The sequence below is a fragment of the Lineus longissimus genome, chromosome 2 (genome assembly GCF_910592395.1).
Source record: "Lineus longissimus chromosome 2, tnLinLong1.2, whole genome shotgun sequence".
NCBI lineage: Eukaryota > Metazoa > Nemertea > Pilidiophora > Heteronemertea > Lineidae > Lineus > Lineus longissimus.
In genome coordinates this window covers 28,555,873-28,570,869 of record NC_088309.1, presented here as the reverse complement: position 1 = coordinate 28,570,869, position 14,997 = coordinate 28,555,873, and the positions used below count along the sequence as shown (strand labels likewise).

The 14,997-nt window shown below is 43.0% G+C and overlaps 3 protein-coding genes across 4 annotated transcripts; 1 reads left to right on the top strand and 2 right to left on the bottom strand.

Moving 5' to 3' along the window:
- Positions 1 to 544: 544 nt before the first annotated feature.
- On the bottom strand, positions 545 to 5,363 carry LOC135483062 (uncharacterized). The gene is made up of 10 exons (XM_064763571.1): positions 5,319 to 5,363; positions 4,812 to 4,956; positions 4,569 to 4,724; positions 4,151 to 4,293; positions 3,800 to 3,942; positions 3,160 to 3,358; positions 2,847 to 2,922; positions 1,421 to 2,336; positions 1,104 to 1,222; positions 545 to 873 (listed from the first exon to the last, which is right to left on the bottom strand). Exons 1-10 carry the CDS (start codon positions 5,361 to 5,363, stop codon positions 668 to 670), a joined length of 2,148 nt encoding a protein of 715 aa, XP_064619641.1. The 3' UTR covers positions 545 to 667.
- Positions 5,364 to 5,460: 97 nt separating this feature from the next.
- LOC135483402 (leucine-zipper-like transcriptional regulator 1) lies at positions 5,461 to 12,508 on the top strand. 2 transcript variants are annotated; one of them, XM_064764274.1, is made up of 15 exons: positions 5,461 to 5,697; positions 6,330 to 6,392; positions 6,526 to 6,582; positions 6,842 to 6,921; positions 7,162 to 7,270; positions 7,541 to 7,679; positions 7,959 to 8,098; positions 8,352 to 8,664; positions 8,858 to 9,052; positions 9,390 to 9,590; positions 9,783 to 9,899; positions 10,072 to 10,234; positions 10,642 to 10,820; positions 11,211 to 11,495; positions 11,766 to 12,508. In XM_064764274.1, exons 1-15 carry the CDS (start codon positions 5,555 to 5,557, stop codon positions 11,910 to 11,912), a joined length of 2,331 nt encoding a protein of 776 aa, XP_064620344.1. In that variant the 5' UTR covers positions 5,461 to 5,554; the 3' UTR covers positions 11,913 to 12,508. The 2 variants fall into 2 exon arrangements, with proteins under 2 accessions (XP_064620344.1, XP_064620345.1); XM_064764275.1 differs by lacking the exon at positions 5,461 to 5,697 and having other exon boundaries at positions 6,327 to 6,396; positions 6,530 to 6,582.
- Positions 12,509 to 12,646: 138 nt separating this feature from the next.
- Positions 12,647 to 14,992, bottom strand: LOC135483401 (uncharacterized). Its single transcript, XM_064764273.1, has 3 exons — positions 14,561 to 14,992; positions 14,138 to 14,243; positions 12,647 to 13,708 (listed from the first exon to the last, which is right to left on the bottom strand). The coding sequence occupies exons 1-3, from the start codon at positions 14,802 to 14,804 to the stop codon at positions 13,342 to 13,344; spliced, it is 717 nt and encodes a 238-aa protein (XP_064620343.1). The 5' UTR covers positions 14,805 to 14,992; the 3' UTR covers positions 12,647 to 13,341.
- Positions 14,993 to 14,997: the final 5 nt, after the last annotated feature.

Genomic DNA, 14,997 nt, shown 5'->3' with positions numbered 1-14,997 from the left:
AGAGGTGTGAAGAACTACAGCGAAATCAGTCAAGAGCTGTCATCACTTTAAATGCCAAGGGGCAGCAATTGTTCGGCATTTGTCTTCAACGGATGTGAACGTCCAGATAGTGACGGCTCCTGACTGATTTTGCAATTCTCAATGGACATCGTTGATGCTGCGATTTACACCAACAAGGACTCAAGTGGAACAACCAAGAGACAAGACTTTGTCAGGTTTCACCAAGACAAGGGGAGCATTGTCAAAGGTTTAAGTCACACTTCCAGCAGTGATATCTATCATCTTCTCACATCTCCTAAGGGCATTTAACTTTTTCTCAATGTTCAAATAAAAATATCCAAACACATGTCTATGTTTGTCCTCTTTCATAGTGTGTTAGCCACTTTCCTTCATGAAGACACGAGAGATGACTGAAGCGAGAAGGATCAGCTCGAAGAGGTTCTTTGATGACATCCTATCATGTGATTTCACCCAACGCGACCATGAACAAACAGAATGCACTTATCAAGTTATCAATTATTTATTTATATCAATACGCCATAAACCCATTAATGTACATGCCTATTCCTGTTGTATTGTTATTGTATGATTGATGTAGACAACCGCCTCATGTACAATGCTGGATTAGAAGATTACTACTATCATAAAGTCCATGTACATAACAAGCCTATGAGTAAGCAGTCCATGCACAATGATCAGCATGAGCCTCTATCTCAAGGACCGGAAACGGCTGCTGGCAGATCGGGCAGGCAACACCATCCACTGTCAAGACATCGTGATCCGTCAAAGATGAGCTACTTGTATTGGGACATGCGTAGCCAGAGCTCTCACAGACTGCGGCATGTAACTCTATTTGGTTAAATGGGAAGGAATCTGAAATAAGACAGGAAGAAGAATCTGCTAATGAAAACTTGTGAAGGTAGTTATGTGGTGTGGTGACTTCACAGCTTTATAAGTCAAGATGAAATGTCAGAGGTAGTCTTGTGCAAAGTGCATGGCGTCCTCAGTGATTACTGTACTTTAGTCATTAATAAGAGACTTCCCCAACCGTGCCATCATGGTGAGGGCATGATGTCCCCAATTGTATGAACAAGTTCGCTTACCTTTACAAAGAGGACATTCAATGATAGATGGATCTGTATCAAACGACTGTGTTCTAACTGGTGATGGTTGCCTGGCTGGTGGTGACTGGTTCTCTGGCTGTTCTTGACTCTCGTACATGCTGAAAGATGAATGAACAATGTACTTTTCAACATAGGATGTGCGTCCAATCGAAATTACTGATTGAACAAAGACTTTGCAGCTTCGAGATGGCTCATGAGAACTAGCATCCACTTTGTGCTTCAGACCATCACAAGACACCAACGCCTTAGTTTGTTTCCCTCAAGTTACAGGTATACAATCTCAGAACCAGTATTACCTTGGATTGTTCATGACGGTATTTCTCTTGACACCTGGTGCCACCCTTGGAGACGTCAACGTGCTGGGTAACACCTTACGCTTCTTTGCTACTGCCTTCGCTTTGGAACTTTTGGGTGTCAAATCAATGACTTCTGGCATCTTGCGATGTTTAGCAGTCGACACTGCTCTCCGTCTCGGGACTGAATTCCTTGTACATTCCTCCTCCTCATCGGATATATTCACCACTTGCGATACTTCTCCAGGTGTAGCTGTCAACCAGACATCATTTGTATCAGGTGTAACAGGTGCTGCTTTCCTTTTCCTCCTGGGTTTGGTATTACTTTGGGGAGTTTTCGAAGCAGTTTGACTTGACGACTCCTGTCTCCTTACGTGTGACAGGAACTCAAGTGAACCAGCAGTAGGGTCTTGTTTATGCCCATTGTCCTCATATGACTGTTCCTGCCTCCTCAATGCCGCCTGATACGACGGTGAACCAGCAGTAGGAAATAGGTCATTCACAATGTTTCTATGTGACTGTTGTGGGCTCCTTACATCCTGCGATGGTGGAGAAATTGGAAACGATTTACCACCAAAATAAACTGTTGTACCAACCGAATGTCGCTTATCAAAAAGAGACTTTGACACAGTAGGAGAATTCTTTTGAGTCCTTTTCACAGAAGGAGTAGTTTGTAGAGTTTTAGGAATAGTCGGCGTTGACTTTGGTGTTGTTTTAGTGACAGTAAACAGACCAGGAGTTATCTTGGGAGTATCACAGTTCATAACTCTTGATTGTTTAGCAGGTGTTTTACACGTTTCCCCTTTCTCTTCTCCACTGAACACACTTTCCAAATATTCCTGAATCTTTTCGAAGAAATACTTCTTCTCTTCCTTTGAAAGCTTCCGACATTTCAACTTCTCAAGTTTGTGGCGTAAATCTGAAAAAAATAACATTGATTTGAATAAATGTTGACACTTACACTCGAAAGGATCATTGTTAATAAATCTTCTTCTTCTTCAATTACTCGTTTGGCCGTCTGTCGACGTATAATAACCGAGGTGTGGGTATGGGCATGCGGGGAGGAAGGTTTGTTAGTATTTATTTATTATTTCGTAAAAAAGGATGAGGCGTTGGTTTTTCCGTCGTGATGTTAAGGGTTGAACACTCCAACACACCTCATTGCAATGATACATGTATCACACACATGGCACCAGAGGTCTTTATGCCTTGATCGAGATGATAGACTGTGTTAAGCAAGTTACACATGCTGTGTTGAGTCGATGGAATGAAGTAACAAAAACAAGTTCTTAGTATGTTCTGTGTGCACAACTTGTCCAACTTAAGGTGTGACGCAATGTTGGGTTACTAGAACCCAGATTACTACAAAAGAGAGCCCGAGTAAGAAGTTAAGAGACTCAATGCAACACATAGAAAGACGGAATCTTACCTGCCAAAGTGAGGTTCTCAACATCAAGACTAGATGGGTCGATTTTTTTTATGAATGCAGTTACCTCTTCTGCAAACTACAAAAGAATTGAAAGTATTACTATAAGGCAACACCAACAATACTTTAGAATAGTTACTCTGACACTTATTTCACACACTGCGGTTCTGTGCAAGAGAAATAAGGGTCCCGATAGTCATTGAAAGAGAAGCATCTCCACTTGAAGCTTAGCCAAAGGTGTACAATCTGATAGTAACGATACAACGTACTGAAGTTAAGTCTCAAGGGGTGGTTATTGAAAACATCCCCAACTTACACTTGGAGGTCTTTTTTTCTTGCTACTCCCACTTTGACTCACAATCGGACTTTTCACATATTTTGGCGTCGTCAGCCCATTTGCCGCCATGACAATCTTAGCAGTGCGAGACAATGAGTCTTCATGGTTCGTGCCATTTTCTGCGGTTCCCGCAAGGTCAAGGAGTTTACCCTTCAGTACAGTCTCCGCATCAATGTTTCTGTAAGAAATACAATACTGTGGCGTGAATAGAATCCAAGATGAGTTTGCAAATGTTAACACTTTCAGCGCCGAACCACGTAGATCTACGTGTGGCCCAAATCCCCCCTCTTTGGGCTGGTTATCGGAGTCTCATGGACTTCATGAAAGAACTACGCCATCGCCATCTTCAGGGCAAGGCAGGAACTGGAAAGACCTCTTGTCTTTTCAGTTCCTGCCTTGCCCTGAAGATGGCGATGGCGTAGTTCTCTCATGAAGTCCATGAGACTCCGATAACCAGCTCAAAGGGGAGGGGGATTTGGGCCACGTAGGTTCGGCGCTGAAGGTGTTAACAAACAAAGGGGGCTAAAGATGACGGTCAAGAAGTGAAAATCCACCAAAAGACATTGCTGTTACTTGTATAGCTCACAAAGACAAATCTCATAATCATAATCATAATCACCTCTCTGGCTCTGCCATGTCCTTCATAAAGTGTCTCTGAAAATCCGAGGCAGACTTCCACGAGGGGCTGGCAAATCGGTTGTTCTTGGCTGTGATGTTGTACTGTCTTCTTTCTTCAGTGGATTGTTTCACAGCTTGTGGAGTCTGAAGGAGAACAAAATCTAATTATTTCATCACTCCTGGTTGATGACGGCATTGGTGAGGAAGTTGTCCCTATCAATCAGTCAACGATGGGTAGTCAAGGCCAAAACTGTCAACTGATGAAAGCCTGTGTCCCAATCTCTGTCTTTCACAGTAACATTCCTAGCATATACAGCAAGTCAACAACAGACCTATAGACAATTTTACTCACCTTTTTCAATGTGTCCATCTCTTCATCTTCAGCCTTTATCCGCATCATCGCCAGACCAAACGGTTTGTCTTTCTTAAGATGCTGCGTTAACCTGACCTTGATGCGGTCCCACTTCTCCTTAGCAGCATCTTCATTGAAATCAGCTGGAAAAGAGAAGCAATAACTCGGTGAGATCTGAAGGCTAGCATCACATGAATAACACGCTGCACGTAGAACCTAACAATGCTCGACGAAAAAGCTTTCATTTGGGACAGCTTTGTCATGGCCCAGGTGTTGTTTGTGATTTGATGAATGGTCGAGGGGACACATAGCAAAAACACTGCCACAATTGGCAAAATCCTCGTCCTATTTTGGGCAGTCACCACATCAATCCTCAGAAAGGGTTTCCTATCCTGAGTAGGGTACACATTCTACTTACCCTCCTTGAACATCCTCACCCCATGCTTGTTCAACCCATCACGGATATCCCTTGGTTTCATCAGTGTAGTGACAGGCACAAGGCACACGTAATCCTTGGACATCGGCCATGAAGACTTCCCAACCAAGAACTGAATGTTGGCCGACCCAGCATTGCCTGAAACATGCAATTTTATTGTCAGTACAAACATAAAGTTTACAAATCAAGAGTATTTTGGGTATTCACCTCACACCGTTCACTTACCAATGTCGATGCCAGAAATCACACAAGCCCTTTCAAGTTGAAACACGCCTTCCAGGACTCCAGACCTTTCTTTTGGCGCGCACAGCCACTTGGAATACTTGGCCTCATTTTTTGTCAGGAGGGTCTCCGCTGAGTACTTGAGGTCCTACAATAAAATTTTGATAACAGATAAGATCAAATCTAGTGGTACTAAGGTGAAGGAAGTTATGACAGGTAAGCCTGACATTTATCGAAATGAATTATCAATTTATCCTCACTCGACGATGACTCGCACACCAGCTCAACAGCTCCTTTTCGTACGCAGTGGTGCTGTCAAACTGTCAAAACTATAACAAAAGATCAGATAGATAGCTAGGGAGTTAGCTGTCAGTGTCAAAAACATGCTTCAGTGATGAAAATCATTGGATTTTATACAATTGATCCATATCAGGAATGTGGTACAGGATCCTAGCAACATTTCTGTGAAATCGGTTTGCTTTTTATGCATCTATTAGCTGAGATATTCACCTGAGAAGTGAAGGTAACAACAAATTTGATGGCAACTGGTGCCATCTTGAATTTCGCGCGGGAGAAAAACACGTGTGTCTGTTTACGAAAATTAGTTCCAAATCGAAAGTTGGCGGCGCTGAAGACAATAACAAAATGGTTCCCTGTTTAGAAAATTTTCAGAAAATTTCGTAAAAAATCTCATATAAACCATCATTTAGACCTTATTTAACATCGAATTTAGATAATATCTGAGCATGGCGATAGCCAGACCTCCTGGCCAAGATATTGACCATAACTGGCCTGAGAGTGCCGAATGTTTGACCCTAGATTTCGGGCCTTTTGAAACCGTCCACAGATGGAAGCGAATGCCAGAATGTGATGAATTTGTGGGCGCCAGGTAAATTATGGAGATAATGGTAGCCACTTTTCAGCATCCATCAAAGGTAGAGAAGGTCTAAGAGACAGTAATGCCCTTGAGCAATGCCATCACAGTTCTGTCTTTGGGTTGTTTGGGAGGTCCCGAAAGAAGTCATGGTGGAGTTGTGTGTGACAGGAGATGTAGGCCTAGGCTAGGCCCCTATTCCCTGGCAAGTCCTGTCTACATACGACACTTACAGAGTTGGCTCGGAAGTGGAGACGGCGCGGTACGCTTTAGACAATTGGAGACTTCTAAAATGTGGAATCTGCCAACTGGCAAAGTGAGCACACAATCATTTCTGATTCCACATTTTAGCAGACTCCCATTGTCTATAGTGTATCGTCGCCACTTCCGGGCCAACACTGTAAGTGTCGTATTGAAATGACATTGTAACTTGTTTTGTCGTAGGGCCATTGCTTAGGATCTAGGAGTGTCAAGATGTCAGCAATGACAGCTTACACGTTGTGAAAGTGTAGAATAGAAGAGCATGAGGTCACGGCCAACACAGAGTCTGAGAACGATGCAGCACGAAGGGTAGTGGGCACAACCTTCCAAAAATACAACACATTTTGTTGAGCGATAAAATCATTTCTGTCATTATTACATTTCAGACGAAGCAAGCACACTGTTGTGGCATGTAAGGATGCCATCTATGTCTTTGGTGGTGACAATGGGTAAGTTAAGTTTGAAAACCCCTGTCCATTTTCCGTTTGTTACCTAGCTTGTAAGATGTGAATTGTGTTCAGGAATGGCATGGCAGGATCTTTTCCATCACTTTGTGATAACTGAGGCTTGTTTTGATTACAGGAAGAACATGCTGAATGATCTACTGAGGTTTGGGGTAAAGGACAAATCATGGGGCAGGTGAGTCGGACTGAAAACAGAATCTGTTTTGTACACCAAAGATTGATAAGTTATGGAAATCTGGCAGCAACAGTTGCTCTTCATAAGACTGCAGCACAGACTACCTGTCTCAAGTAGATAAAAGATTTGAAATCATGACTTGATCTGAATACTCTGTTGTGCAGCTATTGTGTTAGCTCTGATTTGTTGGAAAGGTAACTGTTGAGAGCAAAAAGGTTGTCTCCTCCATTGATACTCATACTTCTAATTCCTTGTGCAGGGCATTTACCACAGGCACCCCTCCAGCTCCTCGATACCACCATTCAGCAGTTGTTCATGAAGGCAGCATGTTTGTCTTCGGTGAGTATGTCCCCATTTCAGTTGTGTCCAATTCTTTTAAGACTCGTACCTGTCCCGGCCATTTCTTTTTAAGGAGTTCTCTAGTGTATCATATTGAAAAGGATAACTCAATATCATGTGGGTTGTGGTGGCAGTCAAAAAGTTGTGGGATGCTAGAGCATGAATTCAACATCTCGACTGAAAGAGACCAATGAAATATTAGTCTGGTGATTTGAGCATAGACTGATGATACTTTTTCAGGTGGTTACACTGGTGACATCCATTCCAACTCCAACCTGACCAACAAGAATGATCTTTTCGAGTACAAGTTTGCCACTGGTCAATGGGTTGAGTGGAAATTTGAAGGAAGGTTAGTTAACAGTTGCCTACCGGTAGATCGTACAAAAGCAAAGATCCTGGGATGTGGGATGGTAAAGACACCAGGTTATAGTGACAAATGTTGTTCAATGAATAAGTCACTGACAATTAACAAATGAAGTTATTCCAAGTAAGCATGTCCAGTATGTCAACTTCTGAACTCTCTCACATACTCCCATCTTTAAGAGTGGACATATTCTTGTCCTTTTAAAACTGTTGTTCATATCACCTTGTTGACAAGGCGTGATGTTTACTTTATCAGGAGGCCAGTGGCCAGAGCTGCACATGGTGCTGCTGTGTATGATGGCAAACTGTGGATATTTGCTGGTTATGATGGCAATGCTCGGCTCAATGACATGTGGACCATCTCACTGATTGGGGGTTCAAGACACTGGGAAGAGGTCAGTCTACAATTCATATCTTTGTTCATTCATTTATCTGTGCCCACCTGTGATAGTGTCCACCTTTCTGTTGGACTAATGAGTTCCACCAACTCCTGAAATGCTCGATTAAAAGAATCGTGCACACTAAGCTCGATCAAAGTGCTACTACTAGTCATAACATAAAACCCTCACACCTCCTCTTCCTCCTCATCATATTCAGGTCAAAGGAGTCTGTTATCCTTCCTAATCTGTTATTCAAGGCAGTTGCTCCAACACGATTATCATTTGACTTTCCAGGTGAACCAGCGAGGTGACATCCCTCCGACTTGTTGTAACTTTGCGCTGACTGTAGCAAGAGACAGTATGTTTGTGTTCTCGGGGCAGAGTGGGGCCAAAATCACCAACAACCTATTCCAGTTTGACTTCAATGAGAAAACGTGAGTAGCATTGAGTGTTATCAGCCCAGCATTTTGATAGTCCTCAAGTTAAGTTCACCTACAGTATGCTGTTGATTTCATTATTCAAATAACTTAAGTTGTAAGTTTGTCCCAAAAGAGAGAATAGAAACCCATTATAGATGCATTGTGACCAAGTAACCCCCCAGTATGCCCTTTATCACTGTATTGCTAGATTCTGTGTGTGGTGCTGACCAACTGAGTGTTGTCACAATGTTTATCTTTCTACTTTCAGCTGGACCCGAATCTCGACTGAGCACATCTTGCGTGGTGCTCCCCCTCCACCAGAGAAGAGGTACGGCCACACCATGGTCTCTCACGATAGACATCTGTATGTGTTTGGAGGAGCCACAGGACAGACCTTACCAAATGATCTTCACTGCTATGACTTGGATTCCCAGACCTGGTCCATTGTTCGCCCATCAGCTGATAGTCACGTGCCAAGTGGCCGTCTTCTTCATGCTGCTGCAGTCGTTGGTGATGCTATGTATATATTCGGCGGGACGGTCGATAACAACGTGCGCAGTGGAGAGATGTTCCGTTTCCAGGTAATGACTGATTTCATTGTGTCCCTCTTGACTACTTGTACCAACTGTTCAATCAAGATGAGGGAGATTTACTGCATATGATCATTTCCGGGTGAAGAGCGCCAAATGAAGAATCCCTGATGGGACTTAGAAATGTACTTCTGCTCCTCAAATCTTTTCGAATCCCACATACTGAGCTGATTCCTCTTTTCAGTTTTCCAGCTATCCTAAGTGCACCCTGCATGAGGACTATGGTCGTCTCCTTGAAAGCAAGCAGTTCTGTGACGTTCACTTTATGGTTGGGCCGATTCCTGAGGTAGTGCCCGCTCACATTGCCCTTGTGGCGGCCCGGTCATCTTGGCTGAGGAACAAGATCAGAGAAGCTCGCCAGGCTCTCGCTGTTCCCTTGGTAAGATGTCTCTCCTGTTTGTCGACAACAGCAATGTCGATAGCAGTGATAGTGGTAAGGTTTTCTGTAGCATAATGACAACCAGCTTTACATCGACTGTCACTATCATAGGTTTTTACAGAGGCTCCTTGGGACTCGTGTGGTGCACGACAAAGTCACGGCCAGACTGGGGTTCCAACTGATGTCTTTGGATTGTAAGTCAGATTAGCCAGTATGTTGCCGCACTCCACTTTAAACACCTCCAAACAGCCTGGTGCAGCTACTTAACAGTAGCAAGCTGTTGGAGAGTTTTCTGGACCTTGTGGTTCACCGATATTTCTGATCCCCTTGATTCCAGGAAGAAGGAGAGGAAGAGATGGTGGGTCCTGCCAAAGATATGCTTCAAGTTGACCTGATCGATGCCACGGCAGATGCGTTTGAAATGGTGCTATCGTATATTTACACGGACAGAATCCACCCAGTACAGAAAGTGGGTCAGGAACCTCACAGTAACGGTGTGATTCTGCTCATGATGGATGTCTACAGACTTGCCCTACAGGTAAGCCTCAGTCCCCAATTTGTCTCTTATTACGTTCCAGAGGAACTCTTACAATGTTCACTCGGGTTATTGAATAGGGATATTGATGCTAATGCTAGCCAGTGATCACAGGAACAAAAAGAGGCTAAAGTTGTTGAAGATTGGAGTCGCCCCTCTCTCACATCTCACAAACTCATGATTCGATCTTTTCAGTTCCACATGACGAGGCTCGGTCAACTCTGTGTTCAGTATTTAGAGGCTTGTATCGGCCATCGGAATGTACTCATAGCTTTACAGAATGCGGCTAGGCTGAAGCTGGACTTCATCAAGGTACGTATCGTGTATTAGATCTTCAATGAAAACCGTTAATTTTCAATTGTCAATTGATGCCACCTGGTGACTCAGATCAAACCCTCGAGCAGTATTCTTATTGTATCACAATTCCAATGGAATTCTCTGGTCTGCTTGTTATGTAAGCTTCGTATCCATTCTTTTTTTGCAGGAATACTGTCTGAAGTTCATTGTCAAAGAGAGCAACTACAATCAGATTGTTATGAGTAAAGAGTTTGAGACATTAGAACAGACACTCATGGTGGAGGTGATCCGCCGCAAACAGCTGCCCCCTGTACGGATACTCCCAGAACCAAAGATTGATTGCATCACAAGTAAGTATGGATAAGTTTTATTGGTGTTTTTGTTAATTGCAGCCATCTGCTTGTCATATTGCCCCTATCATGTGATTATGAACAAAGCAGAGCAACACCAAAAGTGCTGTGGCTCAGTGACCACATCCTGTGATAGCTGATTCCTTTGATGTCAAGACTCATCTGTCTATTCGTTTACAACAGTGTGTACATGTCTGTGTACATCTGTGTGTACATGTCCCTGTACATCTGTGTGTACATCAGCATCAAACTTTCCCAGGTCCTGTTCGAACCCAAGATGGTGTGCTGTTTGTATGCAATGAATTGTCTAGTCAAATGTCTAGTGGTCATAGTCCTTCTGAATATTCTGCCTGAAGCTCATCATCACCATTTCCAGTGTCATTGATGTACTGATATTTCTATTTCAGTGAACTCGTTAGAGAAAGACCTGGAGTTGTTCCTGAAGGGAATTGGTCACGAGTTCTGTGACATCACCTTGATGCTGGATGGCAACCCGATTCCTGCACACATGGCCATCTTGGCAGGAAGATGTAGTTACTTCGAAGCAATGTTCAGATCATTCATGCCGGAGGACAACACAGTGCAGGTGAGACCTGGTTCAGTACTGGTTGAGGTTGATTGTTCTTGTCAATAGTGCGTCGTCATCAATAGTGCTTTGGACAGTGGAGCTATCTGCAATCTTCTGGTTCTATCATTTGCACTCAGCCTTACGCATGACTCTGGTAATTGACTTGAATTATTCCACAAAGAGTAGGGTGTTTGCCAGAGTCTGGCTGCCCAATTGATCTCACAGGTTTTTTGCTCAGTAAGAGTTGCTCCTTGATATCCCTAAGTGAGACAGTCTCTCCAGGCATACATGTATAGTATTGGCAGTCTCTGTAAACTGCCTTTAGAGAGACTCGGCTCGGTATAAAGCATGAGATAACAGTCTTTAAAAGCCATTTTGACATCAACTTGACCTCTTTGACCATTGCAGATTGCTATTGGTGAGATGGTGCCTTCAAGTCAAGCATTTGACAGCCTTCTGCGGTACATCTATTTTGGAGATGTGACCATGCCTCCGGAGGACTCCCTCTACTTGTTCTCTGCACCGTATTTCTACGGTTTCACCAACAACCGATTACAGGCCTACTGCAAACACAACCTGGAGATGAACGTATCATTTGAGAACGTGGTTCAGATCCTGGAAGCAGCTGATCGCATCCAAGCTGTTGATATGAAGAAACACGCTCTCAACATCATCGTCCACCACTTCTCAAAGGTAGGTTGATACACACATTCCCACTGTGTGCTAAAGTGCATTGAACCAATATGAATGAGCTGCATCAATAAAATGTGAGATCAACGATGTGTTTAAAAACAACAGATTTGCTGATTCACTATTGGACAAGTTGGAACTGGAAGTATGAGAGGCATATGAACCTTGGAGGGACCAGAAATCCAACCCAGGATTACAAGGCATCCAAACCAAGCATTCTAACCTCCTTCATGACTCTGAATCTCCTTAATCACCGTCTTTGTTTCTTCCCAGGTTGCTAGGCTACCACAAATCAGACGTCTCAACCGCGACCTCCTCCTCGACATTGTCGATGCACTTGCAGACGACATGAGCGAGAATCGTCTGCTGCCGGACATTTCATTGATCTCACTCAATGCAATGGACTCCAGCAACTTATGACAGCTAACCTGGCTCGATGAAGACCTTGATTAGATTCCTCACTAGGGCGAGCCACTCTCGATATTAAAGGACATTTTAGTTTTGTTGACGACATGTTAAGTTGCGGTAGTCATTATCCAATACTATTATCTTGATTCTGTTATGGGATTGTTTTGAGATGGTAACCATGGTTAGACGATTTTGTTACTGTTGGCTTGCTTTGTTTTCAACGGTGCACTCGTTATTGATACATGGAAGGAATTGAAATGAAGACTGTGGAAAAGAAAGCGTTTCCAGGACCAATAGTAAGGCTGCGTTCTAATATGATGCTGGGTTGTGGAATTGAACCTGTGGATGGAAATGTCATGATATATTTGTTCGATGTAACTCATTAATATGTTACTTAAGTAATGAGTAGTCCGTCTGATCTTGTGATGCATTACTCGCTTCTGTGCTTCAGATGTACCAGACACCGTGTTCCAGTTGAGGAGTAATTTATGCTTTTCTTTGCAGAAATGCAGGTTTGTAAAACACTGTCATTCTATTCATCCAAGCCTAAATCATAGTCATATTGTTGAAGAGTCAAATCGTATCTGCGAGACGGTCTCTTTTTTTGGGGGGGGGGGGGGGCTACTAGGGCTATCTGTGCTGAGTCTGATTATCTAGTCGATTATTTTTCATTACTAATGATTTATGATGTTTGGACTTGCCTTCTTCTAGAGGTTAATAAAGACATAAATATGAGTAAAACTTCGTTATTTTTCATTCCAAGTATTTAATGAAGCAGCTGTTTGATACATAACACACTGATTGCTTGCTGTAGGATGACAGCTTTAACGAAATGATGACCAAAACTGATGAGGCAGCTGTTTGATACATATCACACTGATTGCTTGCTGTAGGATGACAGCTTTAACGAAATGATGACCAAAACTGATGAGGCAGCTGTTTGATACATAACACACTGATTGTTTGCTGTAGGATGACAGCTATAACGAAATGATGACCAAAACTGATGAGGCAGCTGTTTGATACATAACACACTGATTGTTTGCTGTAGGATGACAGCTATAACGAAATGATGACCAAAACTGATGAGGCAGCTGTTCGATACATAACACACTGATTGTTTGCTGTAGGATGACAGCTATAATGAAATGATGACCAAAACTGATGAGGCAGCTGTTTGATACATAACACACTGATTGCTTGCTGTAGGATGACAGCTTTAACGAAATGATGACCAAAACTGATGAGGCAGCTGTTTGATACATAACACACTGATTGCTTGCTGTAGGATGACAGCTATAACAAAATGATGACCAAAACTGATGAGGCAGCTGTTTGATACATAACACACTGATTGCTTGCTGTAGGATGACAGCTATAACGAAATGATGACCAAAACTGATGAGGTGGCTAGTGTTTCAGTCATCATGTTTTCAATTGTTCAGAAGTGGACATCAAAAGATTCCCCATCCATGCAATTTTGATTTTCATACGAGTAAAAAACACTGTCATTGTCCTCATTATCTGAATTGACCTGTTCATTGTAATCGGACCCACCACTTGATGGGACAGACTCCTGCCTCATTATATCCTTCCCTTGATTTGTGGTACCATTACTCTTGACCTCGAGCTCATAAGGTGCAGTTGAGGCATCATGCCCACTCATAGTCGTGTTCTCAGTAAAGTTCACACAAGCCCCATCTCTTACTGGTATTCCATGCAGCTCATGGTTTTCTGTGACCTGTGTCTGTAATCGCCTTTGCTTTCTCTTCATGTTCTTTCTCTCTTCTCTTCTGTCACACAGACCACTGAAAGGATGATGGAGAAATAGCTGTGTTAGGATACAACAGTTGTTCAAGTTTTGTAACACGTACAGGACTGTCCTCTGTCCCCTAACACCTTAATCAGTTTTGAGGTGCCAGGTGCTAGGAAGCCAGTTTCCTCAAACATAGATGTTTAAAGTGGTTCAGTATGCTGATCATGCTCATATTCATGGCAAACTATTCTCAACCCACAAGTAGATTGTAATGCATGTGAGAAAGCCTGTGTTGTTGTCTCCACTCAGATGCTGTAGTGATGCAGCTCATCCTCGCCACATTATCATTAGCTGCCTTTGTAGACATTACAGGCACACTGCAAGCTGCTGTATTGATGCCTTCATAAACACCTGGTCAGATGAACAGGTTTTCTGGTACCTACATCAACACTGTTTGGGTAGGTGTGTTTGAGGGACTTACCTTCTATAAGAAATAAACACTATGAAACCAACGACACACGCTACCAAAAGACTAGCACCAATTATTAGGAAGTAGAATGCCCTGATGTCCAAAACCACTGCTTGAACTGAAAGTAGGAGAAAGCAGTTGACCAAATCAAGTTGATGTCTTCATTCGTGTCCCTTCTCCACCTGTGATGGAAGGTAGTTGCATCTCATTTACAACTATCTCACCTCATATAGCAAGTATAATAACCCAACTCAGACAAATGTCATTCTTCATTGGGAGCTGCAAAGACCGACTTAATGGCAACAGCCAGTTTCATCCGACCTAGCACTGGGGTCGTCAGCAGCAGACATGATAGAGGCTACTCTTTTGACAGGCATAGTGACACTCGCCCATCACTGAAAATGGCGAGGAACAATCCAAAAGATTAAGACTAACCTGTGGTGTTACTCCACACATCTGTGAAAGACACATTTGTTGATGAGGACACATCGTTCACCTCTGTAGTGTATTTCCACAAGCCTGACGTGGACACATTTGTGAAAGACACATTATTTGTCCCCTTGGTTGTCAAGATGAGATCCGTTGAGGACACATTCATCGAGGACGAGACATTGTTTATGTCCATGGTTGTCAACACCACAGGCAAATGAGTTGTAAGATTTGAAGATTCATTAATCATTCTCAGAAAACAAGGTTGGATTGGGAATATTCATAATCTCTGACAATCCATGTCCACTGGCAATTGGAATTCCTCTTCTCCATTAGTATACGTCCTCATTGTAAAATACTGCCAAGTGGTGTCATGGCCTTCTACTGTTTATAGATGGTCCCCTCGAGTGTGTCCTAGTCCACACAACTCATCCGCTGGTCAA